Genomic DNA, 16,099 nt, shown 5'->3' on the forward strand with positions numbered 1-16,099 from the left:
AGTTGAAGTCCACGGGTCTTAAAGGGGCCAAACTTGGACACCCCCGTCTACTATTTGCAAGGTGTTTTACAACAAAACAATTCCTAATATTTAAAGCACTGTCCTTAGTAAGTGGGATACAACATTCTATAGAAAGGACCCCGATCCTTGGAGAAGACGGTGGGGGATTTGGATGCCCCTGCTCCCCCGGAATGCATGGGGCGCAAATCAGTCGCAATTCAGGGGGAAAAACCCTCCCCATCCATACGGTCTCCTTGCAAACCGCGCAATTTGCGCGGGGGCGCAAGGACCGAGGTCGGATGACAAGCGATGCCGGGGAGACGGGGCTTTGGCTCCTTAGCCCCGCCCCTGGCCCCGCCCCTCCCTCTCCCTTGCCTTGTCCCCTTCCCCTCGACCCCCACTGAAAAGCAATAATAATAATAATAATAATTAATAAGAAACTTCGTCATAGTCGCAATAATTGCGGGAAAACGTCCTCGGCGCCCTGCATGAGAAATTGGCTTCCGTCCAGCCGTCGCCCCAATCCCCGGGGCGAAGGATCGGGCCCGCCCTCCCCATCCCACCCCTCCCCTTCGGCACCCTAAAATAAAGGATACTTTCTACAATTCTTTCGCACCTGGTCTTTTGGGGCGCGGGGGATTTGCGGGGCTTCCAATTAAAAAAAAACACCAGCACACACTTCCCACCGGAAATTTCCTGACGATTAACCAGCGGAACGACTGGCCACCAGAAGTGGTGGGAGCTCCCACCAACGCTGGAGGTTTGTAGCAAGAGACTAGGTAGTCCTTGGGTCGGAATGGTGTAAGGACTCCTGCTTCAGCAGGGGTTGGGCTAGATGACCTCCAAGGTCCCTTCCATCTAGCCTATCCTATCCTAATTCATATTCTATTCTATATCTATTTCTAATTCTAATTCTGAATTCTATTTTATTCTATTCTTATTTCTATTCTATTCTATTTCCTATTCTATTCCATTCCATTCTATTCTATTTCTATTCTATTCTTTATTCTAATTCTCTATTCTATTCTATTTCTATTCTATTCTATTTCGTTCTGTTCTATCCTATCCTAACTCATATTCTATTCTATTTCTAATTCTGAATTCTATTTTATTATATTCTTATTTCCTATTCTATTCTATTTCCTATTTTATTTCCTATTCTATTTTAACCTATCCTATCCTATTCCTATTCTGAATTTTATTTTATTCTATTCTATTCTACTATTTCTGATCCCATCCTATCCTATCCCATCCTTTCTATGTATGGTTTAGCTGGGGTGGGGGAGGGCAGCGGACGGTGCCAATTGTCTGGCGGTTGAGACCCTCGGATGTGTCTCAGTCAGTCCCCGTTTCCCTGGTGGGGGGAGCATCCCTTCGTGGGTTTTCGTGAGCTCGGAGGGAGGGTCTCTCTGCCCCCGGACGCCCCCCCGGCCCCTCCCCACCCCGGAGCTTGCAACCGGAGAAGCTCCGTCCGTCTTTGGCTGCCCTTCCCGGGACAGATGGCCGGGCGGAAATGCCTTCAGCAGCTGAGTAATCCCCCTTCTCCCCTCCCGGGAACTCGATCCGACCCTTCCCCAGCATTTGGGGTCGGGGAGCGAAGCGCGGCAGGGAAAGCGCGTTCTGCTGGGTCCCAGGCCGGGGAGGGGGCGCCATGCCCGCCTGGGTGGTCTTGGGGGAGCTGCTCTGGATGCTGATCGTCTCAGGTAGGGCTGGGAGGCGCCCTTGGGGGTCGCCCCCCACCCACCCACTTACTTAAACCCGACTTTCCCCTAAGTTGTGCAGGGCGCTTGCAAGGCTAGAAGTAGCAGCCCCCTCCCCGCCTCCTCTCTCCCCTCTCCAGCCGCGGGGTCTTCCGAAGTCGAGGGTCGCCTGAGAGTCCGCCTCTTCCAGGGTTACTCCGCCAGTGTGCTTCCCATCCGCCGACTCGAGCAGAAGGTCCCCGTGCGGGTGGGGATGTCTCTCTCGCAGCTGATCAGCTTAGTAAGTCGGGGTCGCTAAGCGGGACAGGAGGGGGGGAGGGAAGCCCCGGTTTTTTCCCCACAGCAAGCCCCTGGCTTCCGTCCCTTTGGCTGGGGAATGCAGGATACAGAGTCATGATAGTTGGAAGGGACCTTGGAGGGCTTCTAGTCCACCCCCCTTTCTCAAGCAGGAGACCCTACCTACGCCATGACTCTAGGATTCGGCCGCCTCGTCCAACTGCCTCCAATGGGGAGCGGCTGGGGAGGATGGGGAGTAGAGTGCCACCCTCCTGAGATCGAGTGGGAGAGGCCTCTTGGGCCCTGACAGGCTCCTTTGTCCCCCTTGGGGTGCAAGTCAGGGGCCAAATCCCCCCCCCCCCCCAATCTGCAAGGGCCAGGGAGCTTTGCACGCTTTTTACTGGGTGTGCAAGAGGCCACGGAAGCTGCAACAGCTGAGAAGGCAGCTATTAATACCTCATTGTCTACTGCTGGTCCTGCCGGGTGCTGGTGCCTCCTGGCGCCTGGTGGGAATTGGGGTGGTGGAGGGACTGCAGGACAGGACTCTGCCCCTGGTCTCGGGGGAGGGGGCAGAGCAGGGGAATGGCTGAGCCCCCCCCCCACCTCTAATTTTGGGGGACGCGGCTGTGCTCTACTTCTAAACAGGAAGGTGACTTTGGATCAATTACCAGGAGACAGTAAGTTCTAGTCCCGCCTTAGGCATGAAAGACAGCTGGGTGACTTTAGGCCAATCACCAGGTGTAGGTGAGTTCTAGTCCCGCCTTAGACATGAAGGCTTGCTGGGGGACTTTGAGCCATTCACCAGGTGTTGGTGAGTTCTAGTCCTGTCTTAGGCATGAAAGCCGGCTGGGTGACTTTGGGCCAATCACCAGGTGTTGGTGAGTTCTAGTCCCGCCTTAGGCATGAAAGTCGGCTGGGTGACTTTGGGCCAATCACTAGGAGACCGGGAGTTCTAGGGAAGAGAAAGGAAAAAGGAAAGGAAAGGAGGAAGAAGAGAATGGAAGGGCAAGGCAAGGCAAGGCAATCAAATCAAATGAAATCAAATCAAATCTCCAGGCCACTTATATCAGCTCTTGTGCGCTCCCGTGTGGCCTCCGTCTGCCATGAACTCTGGGGAGGGGGCATGGAAAGGCAGATGCTTGGGGGGGGGGGGAAAGTGAAAGTAGCTGCCGTATTTCCCGGAGAAGCTGCCTCAAGGTCACCCAGCTGAAAGAAGGAAGGGGGCCACAGAGCAGACCGAGCTTGGACTGACCATTATGAAAACATCTCGCCTGGACCTGATTGGCCACGAGGGTGGGAGGGTGGGGTGAGCCACGGGAGGCAGTTAAGGGAGGAAAAAGTGGAACTTCGAGATTTGGGCCCGCGATTCTCAGTCCCGGCTTTGCACCACTGTGGTACCCTTGACCTTGAACGAAACTCAACTAAACGGTTCTCTTCAGAGGTGCGAGCCGTGGCAGGTCTGGCAACTTAGCAATGGTGGTTTGTGCTGAATCCTGGCCTGACTCTGACTGGCTTTTTTCTAAGAAACCAGGAGAGGCAGCAAACGAGGGGGGGAAAAACGCCTCCTTTTCAAGTTGTCGCAATATAAACGTCTGTTTAACGGAACTGGGGAGAATTAAACCATGCGAATTTCAAAGCCGAAGAGTGGGGGGAGATCCCAAAGGGATCCCTCCCTTTAACCAAGCACGGATCCCTTCCCAGGATGGCTGAGGATTCTAGAACTTTGGAGGGGGGTCCCCGAGGTCATCTAGTCAACCCTCTGTTCAGCGTGGGGTGCAAACGAAAGCTTGAGGTCCAACGTTGGCATGAACCCATCCACCACAGAGGGGGGCAGCCCCTCCCTCAGTCACTGGGTCTTCCTGGGTGGATGTTCCCCCGCCCTTTTTTCGGAGTGTTGAAAGTCCCAGCGATACGGAGACTCCGGAAAGCACATGGATGCCCAATGTTTTCTTTTCAGAATGAAAAGGATGAAGAGCTGACCACAAAGGTTTACATGGACCAGGTGAGTTTTTAAAAAAAACCAAAAACACAGACTGCCATCTTGACTTTTTTGCTTTCTGTGGACCCCTCGGCCTCTGCGTTAGAAAAACGGGGATGGTTTTCTCAAACGTTCTCCTTTGCAGAGGGTGAACAATCAGCAGAGAAATTCGAAGCTGGAGTAGAAGAGAGAGCAGCTATTTCAGGAGGGGGGAGGAAGAGAGAGAGAGAGGTTCGAGGACACATGTGTAGGGATTGTATGAGGGGGTTGGACCCCTAGTAAGAGGGATGTTGCTTATAAGAGCCACGAAGTGCAGAGCTTCTGGGCAGCTGAGTGTATTGACGTGGCTCCATCTGGGTTGCCAAATATTGAATCCATCCAGAGAAATTTGAACTCGCGAAGAAAAGTCAGTCCCCAATTTCGGCCCAGTACCTCTTTTCTGAAATCTGATGCTGTGCCGTAGATAGGTAGTCCTAGACTTACAACCACAATTGAGCCCAACTGTCAACTCCTAAAGTTGCCATGGTGAGGGAAGGGGGGAGGAGCACATTCCATGAATACTTTTGCCTAGATTCGGATCTCAGATTACCTCAGCAGCCTTGGGAGGGGTGCCCCTCATTGGGGAATGTGATTTATGACACAGACTGAGGGGAGGGGTCATGTTCAGCCATAATTCAAACGAAGCTCAGATCTGACTGCAAAAAGGTCTCGTCAAATGGGGCTCCTAATAAACGACTGGTTTTGCTTTGAAACTTGGCTCGAGACTCATGAATCAATTAGGGCATCTTTCAGAAACCTGACACTTAACATTCCTGTTGCTAAGCAAGATGGTCCTTAAGTGAGCTTGGCCCTGTTTTACGACCTTTCTTGCGAACTGCTGTGAAGGGAACCGTTGCCGTTGTTAAGTCAGTCACATGGTCGTTAAGGGAATCTGGTTTCCTCGTGGACTTTGAAGGTCGGCAAAGGGAATTATCACGTCACCCCCCCTCTCCCCCCCCGGGATGCTGAAACTGTCATAAGTACGTGCCAGTTGCCAGGTGCCTGAAGTTTCATCATGTGACCATGGGGATGCGGTGATAGTCGCAACTGTGAAAAATGGTCATAAGCCCCTTTTGGCAGTGCTGTTGTCACTAAACTGTTGTAAGTCGAGGACTGCTGATATCTTATAAACTTATAACTCATGAACTTGCTGGCTGGTTTATAATTTTTTCTCTTTTTCCCTGCTTGATTCTTCCATCCTCTTCCTCGCCTGACTTCCCCTCCCCTCCCAGGAGTGGATCGACTACCGGCTCACCTGGAATCCGGCCGAATTTGAGGGAATCACGTCCATCCGAGTCAGTGCAGACAAAGTGTGGCTCCCGGATATCGTTCTCATGAACAAGTGAGCCTTCATGAGGACTAGGATCTTGATGCTGGCCTTGTCAATAGCTGTTGGGGTGGGGTGGGGTTTTGGAGCTGACAGGAGCCTCCCAATCCATCAGAAAAGGGCTGGCAGAGACCTTGGAGGTCATCTAGTCCAACCCCCGGCTCAAGCAGGCGACCTTGTACCATTTCAGACAAATGGTTGTCCTTAAAAACGTCCAGTGTTGGTGGCAAGCCATTCCACTGGTTAATTGTCCTCACTGTTGGGAAGTTTCTCCTTAATTCTCCTTGATTAGTTTCCATCCGTGGCTTCTTGTCCTGCCCTCGGGGCTTTTTGGAGAATAGGTGGGCCCCCTTCTTCTTTGGCCTCTCAATCAGAATAGAGTTGGAAGGGAGCTTGGAGGTCATCTAGTCCAATGGAGGGAGGGAGGGAGAGAGGAAGGAAGGAAGATGAGAAAGGGAAGGATAGAAAAAAGAAAAAAGAAAGGGAGGGCAGGAGGAAAGAAGGAAGGAAGGAAGATGAGAAAAGGAAGAATAGAAAAAAGAAATAAAAAGGGAGGGAGGGAGGGAGGAAAGAAGGAAGGAAGATGAGAAAAGGAAGGATAGATAAAAGAAATAAAAAAAGTGAGGGAGGGAGGAAAGAAGGAAGGAGTTGAGAAAAGGAGGAAGGAAGGAAGATGAGAAAAGGATAGATAAAAGAAATAAGAAAGGGAGGGAGGGAGGGAGGAAAGAAGGAAGGAGATGAGAAACGGAAGGAAGGGATTAAGGGAGTGAGAAAGGAAAGGGCAGGACAGGCTGAATTAAATTAATTAGATTTCTTTCTATCTTGAGCTGCCCACTTAGGGAGGGGGGGGGGTGTTCCCCTACCCCTGTAAGGGCTAAACTTAAACCGCCTGCCGTCCTCCGGCCGAGGGTTTTGAGTGTCTCCTTTTCCCGTTGAAGGCAGAGCCGGTTTCCCGTTTCTCGTCCGTCATCCACGGCGTCTCTCTCCTCTCTTTTTTTCCGCGCAGCAACGATGGCGTCTTCACCATTGCCCTCAGCGTGGACGTCCTCGTGCACAACAACGGGAGGGTCCAGTGGCAGCCCCCAGCCCTCTATCGGAGCAGCTGCAGGATCCAGGTTCGACTCCGCTCCCAGCCCTTGGCTCCCTCCGCACGTTGGGCTTTGTAGTTCAGCCTATTTGCGACCGCCGTTGAGCCCAAAATTTCCATTGCTAAGCGAGACAGGTCTTGTGAATTTTGCCCCATTTAATGACCTTCCTTGCCATCATCGTTAAGTGGATCGCTGCTGTTGTTAAGTTAGACACACGATTGTTTAGCAAATCCACCTTCCCCATTGCTTGTCAGGAGGTCGCAAAAGGGGATCACGCAACCGTCATAAATACACCTCCGTTGCCAAATGTCTGAATTGTATTCACGCGACACTATAACGGTCATGAGGGTGAAAAATGGTCATAAGTCAGCATTTTTTCAGCGCTGTTGCAACTTCCGTCACTAAACGGATGGTTGTAAATCGAGGACTGTCTGTACTGCATTCTAATCACTGCGCCACCACGGCTCTTAACAACCTCGTTGCTTAGCAATGGAAATTGCGCCCCCAATCGTGGTCGTAAGTCGAGGACTGCTAAATAAAGGAGGAGGCGGTTTCCGGCCCAGGCCAAAGCAGCGGATCCTCCCTCAGTTCTGCCGCTTGTGTTTCTGTGCAATTGCAGGTGACCTATTTCCCATTCGATTGGCAAAACTGCACGATGGTCTTTCGCTCGTACACGTATGACGCCTCGGAGATCACCCTCCTGCACCCCGTGGACGAGAAAGGGCAGGAGGTGAAGGAGATCCTGATATACGAAAACACATTTATCGGTGAGGAAAAGCCGCCCACCGTGGGGCGGCGTTTGCTCGTTTGCTGTGCGAACCCAAGTACGTGGTCAAAATCGCCGCCGCGCGAACCTCTCACGCCGGCTTCGTTCAGTTAATCGAGGAACGATTTCATGGGAAGCCCATCTTCTCTTTGCAATTCATGCAATGTTGCTTCATTTTCATTTTTTTAATAATATCTCCCTTGAAGGATGCCTGTCCGCGATGATGACAATGATGTTATCCGCTGTGTCCGATTCCTGCCGATTCTCTTCGCTGAGTCGCTCCACCTGCTTCTTTTGAGTTGTTCTCTGTTCTGGCCGGGGTCCGTTTTCACAGTGTCCAGCTGCCGTGTTCTTTGATGCGGTGATTTCCTTTTACCGCCCACTCTTCCCAACATACAGCGGGTGATACTTTGGTACTCAGCGTTAATTGGTTCTGGGAGGCGTGACGAGGGCGCTAACAAACACATTTTCCCCGTCAGGAACAGTGTAGCAAATAAGGCATCCGACACTAACAAGTTCTAACTTTTGTGTTGAGTACTAAACAAACGACGAGTACCGAAATGTTTGCATCAAAATGTGTCGAGTACCAAACTCGATGAATTTCAAAACGGTTGAGCACTAAGGTTCCACTGTAAGGGCTTTTTTCCAGCAAATTCCCCCGCACGACATGGCCAAAAATAAGTGAGATGGAGTTTTGTGATTTTTGTCTTGTGTGGTGCTACCCACGCCAATATTTGCTTGTTAGTCATCTTTGTTGTCTGAGAAGCTGGAGTTTTCTCCAGCTCTGCGAAGCCCATTTTTTAAAAAAAGGACAGACTTCGATTGAACAGTTGCGGCTGCCATCTTGACTGTTTAGATATCCCGGACTCAAATCAATGTCCATATTGTCTCTTAAGCCAGGGGTCCCCAACCTGAGGTCCGCAGCCCACTACCAGGCTAATCACCACTGGGCTGCGTGAGGGGGCGACCAATGTGTGTGCCGCTACATGTGCTCGTGGCCCCACTCACGCGAGTGTCACAGCAAATGTTGTGGATGCTAATACATGCACAGGGATGTGCACTTGCCTCTCACACAAAATCTTCCCCTCTTCTCCCCCTCCCCCCAGCTCTGGGCCCCCCAACCCGGAAAGTTTTAGGAACTCTGTCTTAAGCCATCCTCCAAGGAATCTGAAGCAGGGGGGCTGTCAGGTTTCAGAAAGGTGCCCTAATTAATTCATGAGCCTCGAGCCAAGTTTCAAAAGAAATCCAGTCATTTATCAGGAACACCATTTCGGCAATACCTTATTGCAGTCAGATCTGACCTCATTTTAATTATGGCTGAACTTTGCCCCCGTTTCCTCCCTCTCCTCAGTCTGTGTCATAAATCACATTCACCAATGAGGTGCACTCCTCCCAAGCCTGCTGCAGTAATCTGAGATCCAACTCTAGCCAAAGATATGCGTGGAATGCGCTTCCCCCCCTTTCCTTAGAATGGCCTTCTATCCCAGGTCAAAATGAACCCAGAATTTCTCCACAAAATCCCCCCTTTCATGCACACCATCCTGTCCTCTCCGGAACTCCCCGACTTTTCCCAACTCCATCTTTCTGGGACCTTCCTCAGTCTGCTCAAACAACAAGGGGGTTTTCTTGAACTGAGTGGGAACGTCCGGGCCCCACTGGAGGAGAGGCAAATGTGGAGGGGGGAGGTCACAGAGGTCTTTCCTTCTTTCTTTCTTTCCCCAGACAACGGGCAGTGGGAGTTCCAGCACAAACCGTCCCGCAAGAACACTTATCCGTGGGAACCGCTCTACGAGGATATCACTTTTTACCTCATAATCCGCCGTAAACCGCTCTTCTACCTCATCAATGTCATCATCCCTTGTATCTTGATCACCATCCTGGCCATCTTCGTCTTTTACCTCCCGCCGGATGCTGGTGAGCCACGTTGGGTTCTTTTGTGGCAGACCACGGGGGTGGTGGGGTTGTTGTCGGTCTAGGCCGACTCACTATGGCTGAGAAGGACGCTGATATCGAAGAAACGGTGACATGGAATCATGAAAGGAAGGAAAGACAAGATGAAATGCGAACGACAGCAGTTAAAACCTTGTTGTAAATAACGACATTGGATTGTGGAGTTGTCCTACGGCAAGTTGTCGCACGGCCAGTTGGCCACAGTGACTTGGCCGCAGCAAGATGGCCACGGCGAGTTGTCCCATCCGGTAGGGGCCCCCGCCTTCCCTTTGAGCTCGTTCGCTTGAAATGGCACGAGATCATTTCCACCGGGTACCCTAAACCCCCACCCGCCCCAAACCTCCGCTTTCCTCCGCTAGGAACGCCTTGCACAACAGTGGTGAGGCTGTGGAGGTCCCAGCAGTGGAAAATGGTGCTTGGGGTGGGGTGGGGGACATAGACTATTTGACACAGCAAAATGTGCTCCCTCCTATTTTTACAAAGTCCCTCTAATTCCGCTCCGGCTTCTTATTCTCCCTGGGGGCCTCCTCCCCAACGCCCCTCAAGTGGAGCTAGTCCTTTTAAAGGGGGGGGGGGTGAATAAGAAGGAAGAGACGGACATTCCGTATTCTATATATCTTCTGTATTCTGCATTTTGCACTTCTATTCCATTCCATTCTATTCTCTATTCTCTTCTTATTCCTATATTTTATTATTCATTCTATTTCTATTCTATTTCTATTCTATTTCTATTCTATTTCTATTCTATTTCTATTCTATTTCTATTCTATTTCTATTCTATTTCTATTCTATTTCTATTCTATTTCTATTCCTTATTCTATTCCTTATTCTACGCTACTCTACTTTACTCTATTCTATTCTAATTTATATTCTATCCTATTCTACTGTTTCTTATTCTAGTCCCTTATTCTATTCTATTTCTATTCTATTCCTTATTCTACGCTACTCTACTCTACTTTATTCTATTCTAATTTATATTCTATCCTATACTACTATTTCTTATTCTATTCCCTTATTCTATTTCTATTCCTTATTCTGTTCTATTCCCTTATTCTATTCTATTCCTATTCCTTATTCTATTCCTTATTCTATTCTACTTTATTCTATTCTAATTTATATTCTATCCTATTCTACTATTTCTTATTCTATTCCCTTATTCTATTTCTATTCCTTATTCTGTTCTATTCCCTTATTCTATTCTATTCCTATTCCTTATTCTATTCCTTATTCTATTCTACTTTATTCTATTCTAATTTATTCTATTCTAATTTATATTCTATCCTATTCTACTATTTCTTATTCTATTCTATTCTCCACTCCACTCCACTCCACTCTTCTCTAATCCGGCTTTCCTCTCCTCTCTTCTCCTCTCTTTTCCTTTCCTTTCCTTTCCATCCCACTCCCTTCTCACTTCATAAGGAGGTCCCTGCCGTTTGAAACCGGTTCTCCTCCACGGGGAGTTCAGCGCAAGGGTGAAATTCAGCCGGTTCTGACCGATTCTGGAGAACCGGTAGCAGAAATTTTGAGTAGTTTGGAGAAACCGGTAACTACCGCCTCTGGCTGGCCATGCCCCCCATCTATTCTCTGCCTCTGGAGCCCCAGCTGATCGGGAGGAAAGGGGGATTCTGCAGTCTCCTTCCCCTGCCACGCCCACCAAACCAAGCCACGCCCACACAACCGGTAGTTTAAAAACTGTGAATTTCACCACTGCTTCAGGGCCAACCATATTTGCTTCCCCCCTGCCTGAGCCTCCTCCGGTTGTGGGTGGTCCAGGTGGAGCCACCTCTTCCTGGGCCGGGGGGGGGGAGGGGTCCTTTGGCCCCAGCCCGACCTCTTTTTCTCCTTGTTCCAGGAGAGAAGATGACTCTCTCCATCTTCGCGCTCCTCACCCTCACCGTCTTCCTGCTGCTGTTGGCCAAAAAGGTCCCGGAGACGTCCTTGGCGGTGCCCATCATCATCAAGTACCTGATGTTCACCATGATCTTGGTGACCTTCTCCGTCATCTTCAGCGTGGTGGTCCTCAACATCCACCACCGCTCGCCCAGTTCCTACAAGATGCCCTTCTGGGTCAGGCAGGTAAAGCGGGGCAGGGGGCTCCTCCTGCGGGGTCCCTCGGGGGCCTCCTGAGCCGGGCACGTGACCTGGAGGCATTTCATGACCCAGCTGGGGAAGCTCATCAGTGGGACAAGGATCCCTGGGGGACCTCCTGGAGCATGGATGGTGTCACTTGGTTGGATGAGAAAATGTCCACAAGGAAACACACAGCTCAGAGATCGCCCCCACGGTTCTCTTCCTCCTCCTCCTCCTCTTCCTCCTCCTCCTCCTCCTCCTCCTTCTTGCAAACTCACTCCCTTCTAGCACTGATGATGTTCCCTACTTGGGTCATGAAAGGTCTGCAAAAAAAAAAAACACCAAGCTCAGGGAGCACCAAGGACCCCACATTCCTCCTCCTCCTCCCTTCTAGCACTGATGATGTTTCTTAGTTGGGTCATGAAATGTCTGGAAGAAAAACCACCAAGCTCAGAGAGCACCAAGGACCCTACAGTCCTTCCCCTCTTCCCTCTAGCCCTGTTTCCTAGCACAAAAAGAAAGAAAAAGAAAGAAAGAAAGAAAGAAAGAAAGAAAGAAAGAAAGAAAGAAAGAAAGAAAGAAAGAGGAAGGAAGGATGGATGTGGGAGAGAGAGAGAAAATAAATAAATAAATAAATAAATAAATAAATAAATAAATAAATAAATAAATAAATAATAGGAAGAAAGGAAGGATGTGAGAGAGAGAAAAGAAAGAAAGAAAGAAAGAAAGAAAGAGGAAGGAAGGATGTGAGAGAGAGAGAAAAAAGAGAGAAAGAAAGAAAGAAAGAGGAAGGAAGGAAGGAAGGAAAGATGTGGGAGAGAGAGAGAGAGAAGACAGGAAGGAAGGAAGAACAGAAGAAAAGAGTTGGAAGGTACCTTGGAGGTCATCTAGTCCAACCCCACCCTATGCCATTCCTGACCGATGCTAGGTGCCCATTTACCCCACTTCTTTGTTCTTTCACTTTAGATGAACCTTTATTTATTTTGTGCTGTTTAAAGGGGGTCATTTCCAAACTCTGCTTTCCGGCTGGGAAACTCGGGCGGTGGGTCGGCTTCCTAAGAGGAGAGACTCCAGGGGGGAATCTCCCCTCCTCCCCCAGATCTTCCTCCACAGGCTCCCTCGGTACCTCTGCCTGAAGCGTCCGAAGCCGGAGCCGCCCCTCCAGCCGCCCCCCAAGGAGGCCTCCGTGAAGAGCAGCTGCTTCGCCAACGAGTATTTCATCCGGACCCCCAACTGCGACCTCCCCAAGCCCAACAGGTAGGAAGGGGGAGGGGGCTTTGGGCAGGAAAGGAATCCAGAGGGAGGGAGGGAGGGAGGGAGGGAAGGAGGAAGAGCAGGAGATGAAAGGGAAGGAGAGAGGTGGGGAGAGAGGGATGGAGGGAAGGGAGCAGAGAAGGAGAGAGGGAGGGAAAAGGAGAGAGAGGGAGAGGAAGAGGGGGAAGGAAAAAGCAAAGGAGGGAGAGAGAGAGAGAAAGGAAAGGAGGAAAGGAAGAGAGGGAGGGAAGGAGAGAAAGGAGGAAGGGGGGAAAGGAAATAGGGAGGGAGGAACAGGGAAGGAATGGAGGGAGGGAGAGAATCAGGGAGGAATGGAGGGAAGAAAGTAGGGAGGGAGGGACAAACAGAAGGAGGGAGGAAGTGAGGGAGGAAGGGAAATAAAGAGGGAGGGCAGAAAGGATAAGAAGGAAAAAGAGAGGGAGGAAGGGAAGGGAAGGAGAGAGAGGAAGAAGGGAGGGGGACTGGGAAGGAATGGAGAGAGACAAGGGAGGGAGAGAAATAATAATAATAATAATAATAATAATAATAATAATAATAATAATAATAATAATAATAATTTTATTTGATTAGCCGCAACCCTCTCCCGAAGGACTCGGGGCGGCGTACAATCAAACAGATAAAAAATACACATAAGACAAACATATATACAAGAGAACAGAGACATATACATATGTGCATGGAGGAGGATGGACTTAAGTGAAAGACAGTTAAAAATACAATTTAAAATCCCCTAATAAAATTACCAAATTAAAAAACCCATCAGGAGCGTTACGAAGTTATGGTCGAGCCAGGCCAGCTATTTGGAAAAGGTGGGTCTTGAGCTTGACACGGAAGGAGCGGAGGTCAGTAGTAGTCCTAATATCCGGGGGGAGGTCATTCCACAGGGCTGGGCCCGCCACAGAGAAGGCTCTGCTCCTAGGCGCAGAAAGAGAGGGAAGGGAGCAGGGAAGGAGGGAGGAATAGGGAAGGGAAGGAGAGAGGTGGGGAGGGAGCAAAGAAGGAGGGAGATAGGGAAGAAGGGAGGGGGAAAGAGAGGGAAGGAGGGGGAGAGAGGAAGAGAGGGAAGGAAACAGCAAAGTAGGGGGAGAGTGAGGAAAGGAAGAGAGTGAGGAAAGGAGAGAAAGGAGGGAGGGAAGACGAAGGAAAGGTGAGAGAGGAAGGGAGGAAAGGAAATACAGAGGGAGGGAGGAATAGGGAGGAAGGGAGGAAGGGAGGGAGGGAGGGAGGGAAAAGCAGAAGATTGGAGAAAGAGAGGGAGGGAGGAAGAGGGAAAGGAAAGAGAGAGGGAGGGAGGAAAGGAGAAGAAAGGGAGGGAGGGACCGAAGGAGGGAAGGAGAGAGGAGAGGGAGGGAGGGAGTCTGGGGCCCGTGAGCAGCGCTGGTCTCTCTCCTCCCTCGGAAGGTTCCAGATGGAGGCCTTCTCCACGGACCTGCGGAGGTTCATTGATGGTCCCAGCCACTGCCTGGTCCTCCCGCCGGACCTCAAGGCGGCCATGGACAGCGTCCTCTACATGGCCCAGCAGCTCCAGGAGCAGGAAGACTACGATGCGGTCAGTGGGGGAGGGAGGGAGGGAGGGAAAAGAAAGGGAAGGAAAGAGGGAGGGAGGAGAGGGAGAGGGAAGGAAGGAGAGGGAAAGGAAAGAAGGAAGGAAAAATAAAAGGAGGGAGGGAGAAGGAAGGAGAAAGGAAAGAAGGAAGAAAGGAAGAAGGAAAAATAGAAGGAAGAGGAGATGGGAGGGAGAAGGAAGGAAAACAAAAGAAAGAGGGAGGGAGGGAGGGAGGGAGGGAGGGGAGCAACCAGATCTTCTGTGGCTCCAAAAGCTCAAGATGTCCACCACCCTCACCCTTTTCATGGACAGAGTGGACTTTGACCACATGTTGGCGGCCACCTTGACTTTTTCTGACACCCTTCCCCCCACCGGACCCCCTAGGCCGCTTGCCCACCCCCCACCCCTCCAAAGGACCAAGTGGTGGCTTGGGAGGACTTGGTGTCTTCTGAAGTGGGTAGGTAGGGTAGACCCTTCAACAGGAAGGCCCCCAAGTTGGAGAGCGCATGGGGACAATGGCGCCAACCGAGCCTCCTCCCTCCCTCAGTGTCCCACGAGTGGCGGAGGGGGCCACTCCAAGCCCCCTCCCACCCACCCCCATCCATGGGCGTCTCTCCTCTCTCCCAACCACTCCAGCTGAAGGAAGACTGGGAATACGTGGCCTTCGTGGTGGACCGTCTGTTCTTCTGGATCTTCATCGTCTTCACCACCATTGGCACCCTCACCATCTTCCTGGACGCCAGCCTCCACCTGCCCCCCGAGAAGCCCTTCCCCTGAGGAGACCCTCCTCCCGGCCAGGCCAGGCAGAGAAGGGTGACCCAGAAGCTGGTGGAGATGCCTTCAACCATCTCCATCTTCTCTCCAACCTGGTGCTCCTTGGACTGGAACTCCCGTTTCTCCCCACCGGAAGGGGGCTGAGGCCCATAGGAGTTGGAGTCCAAGACGGGTGGAAGACCCTGCCCACCCACCCCCAGGAAAGTGTCCCCCCCCCCCCAAAGTCTAGCTACTTTTCACAACAGAGTTTTGTGTTGGAAGGAGGAATCCTGGAGAATTTGGCTCTGGTTGGAAGACGATTGCGGAGAGACGTAATTAGGGTTACTGTCACCCCTCCGGGTCTCCCCCTAAGAGCCCTCCTCTGGGTGTTCCAGAAGGGCGAGACTACATTTCCCATCATGCTTTGCACCGCTCGACAGCCAAACAGGATCTAACCGGTTCGGCTTTTCCTTTCTGAAAATTAAACCCTCAGTTTATTTTATTTTATTTTTTGAAAGTGATACTTTTCTTCATTTAATGGGATTAAAGTGTAGAGTGCGAATCCATCCATTGGGGACTCAACAGTATTTTCTCCAAAGGCAGATACATAGTCCTCTACGTACGACCACGATGGAGCCTAAAATCGATCTGGCTAAGCGAGACCTTGGTTTGAGTTGAGTTTTGCCCTGTTCTACGACTTTTCTTGCCACCGTTGTTAAGCGAATCCCTGCAGTTGATAAGGGGGTGACACAGTTGTTAAGCGAATCCGGCCTCTACCCATCGACGTTGCTTGTCGGAATGGTCGCAAAACGGGATCGTGGCATCCCAGGATCCCGCAACAGGCATGAAGTACATGCCAGTTGCCAAGCCTACGAAGCTTGATCACGGGGAGGCCTGCGACGGTCGTAAGTGTGAAAAACAGCCCCTTGTAAGTCCCTCTTTTTCCCAGTGGTGTTGTCCCTTTGAATGGCCACTAAAGGAACTGTTGTAAGTCGAGGACTAGCTGTAGAAGCCGCAACGAACCTAATTCCTTCCCGTTTGTGGACTGTCTCTTCGGTTTTCTCATAACTGGTCAAGAGTTTGGCCTTCAGGAGGGGTTCAGAATCGGGGAGGGGGTGAATAAGGATTTGGGGAGGGTCTCTGAAGGTTTCCCGTAGCCCAGAAGGAGAGATTTGGTGGAAAATCCGGATTTTTGTCCTCCGAAGACGCAGCTGTTTGCATCCCAACAGTTGCCCCCCACCTCCGTTTCGCCCTCCCCTTGGGGGAACGCCCCCCCAAAATTGTGGGGAGGGGGCGTTCAGGGGGCATACCAGAGGGGACGCCAGAAACAG

At 50.9% G+C, this 16,099-nt stretch overlaps 1 protein-coding gene across 3 annotated transcripts; it reads left to right on the forward strand.

Moving 5' to 3' along the window:
- Positions 1 to 1,591: 1,591 nt before the first annotated feature.
- On the forward strand, positions 1,592 to 15,270 carry LOC309400470 (acetylcholine receptor subunit beta-like; the record flags this gene model as incomplete). Of its 3 annotated transcripts, none has more annotated exons than XM_081968986.1 (11): positions 1,592 to 1,703; positions 1,841 to 1,980; positions 3,934 to 3,978; positions 5,226 to 5,335; positions 6,327 to 6,435; positions 7,028 to 7,175; positions 8,897 to 9,088; positions 10,977 to 11,200; positions 12,294 to 12,451; positions 13,871 to 14,018; positions 14,652 to 15,270. In XM_081968986.1, 11 exons carry the CDS (start codon positions 1,652 to 1,654, stop codon positions 14,790 to 14,792), a joined length of 1,467 nt encoding a protein of 488 aa, XP_081825112.1. In that variant the 3' UTR covers positions 14,793 to 15,270. The 3 variants fall into 3 exon arrangements, with proteins under 3 accessions (XP_081825112.1, XP_081825113.1, XP_081825111.1); XM_081968985.1 differs by having other exon boundaries at positions 1,652 to 1,703; positions 1,775 to 1,980; XM_081968987.1 differs by lacking the exon at positions 1,841 to 1,980 and having other exon boundaries at positions 1,640 to 1,703.
- Between the last annotated feature and the right edge of the window lie 829 nt (positions 15,271 to 16,099).

Source organism: Natrix helvetica (assembly GCF_964273705.1).
Source record: "Natrix helvetica genome assembly, chromosome: W".
In the NCBI taxonomy this organism is placed as follows: Eukaryota; Metazoa; Chordata; class Lepidosauria; order Squamata; family Natricidae; genus Natrix; species Natrix helvetica.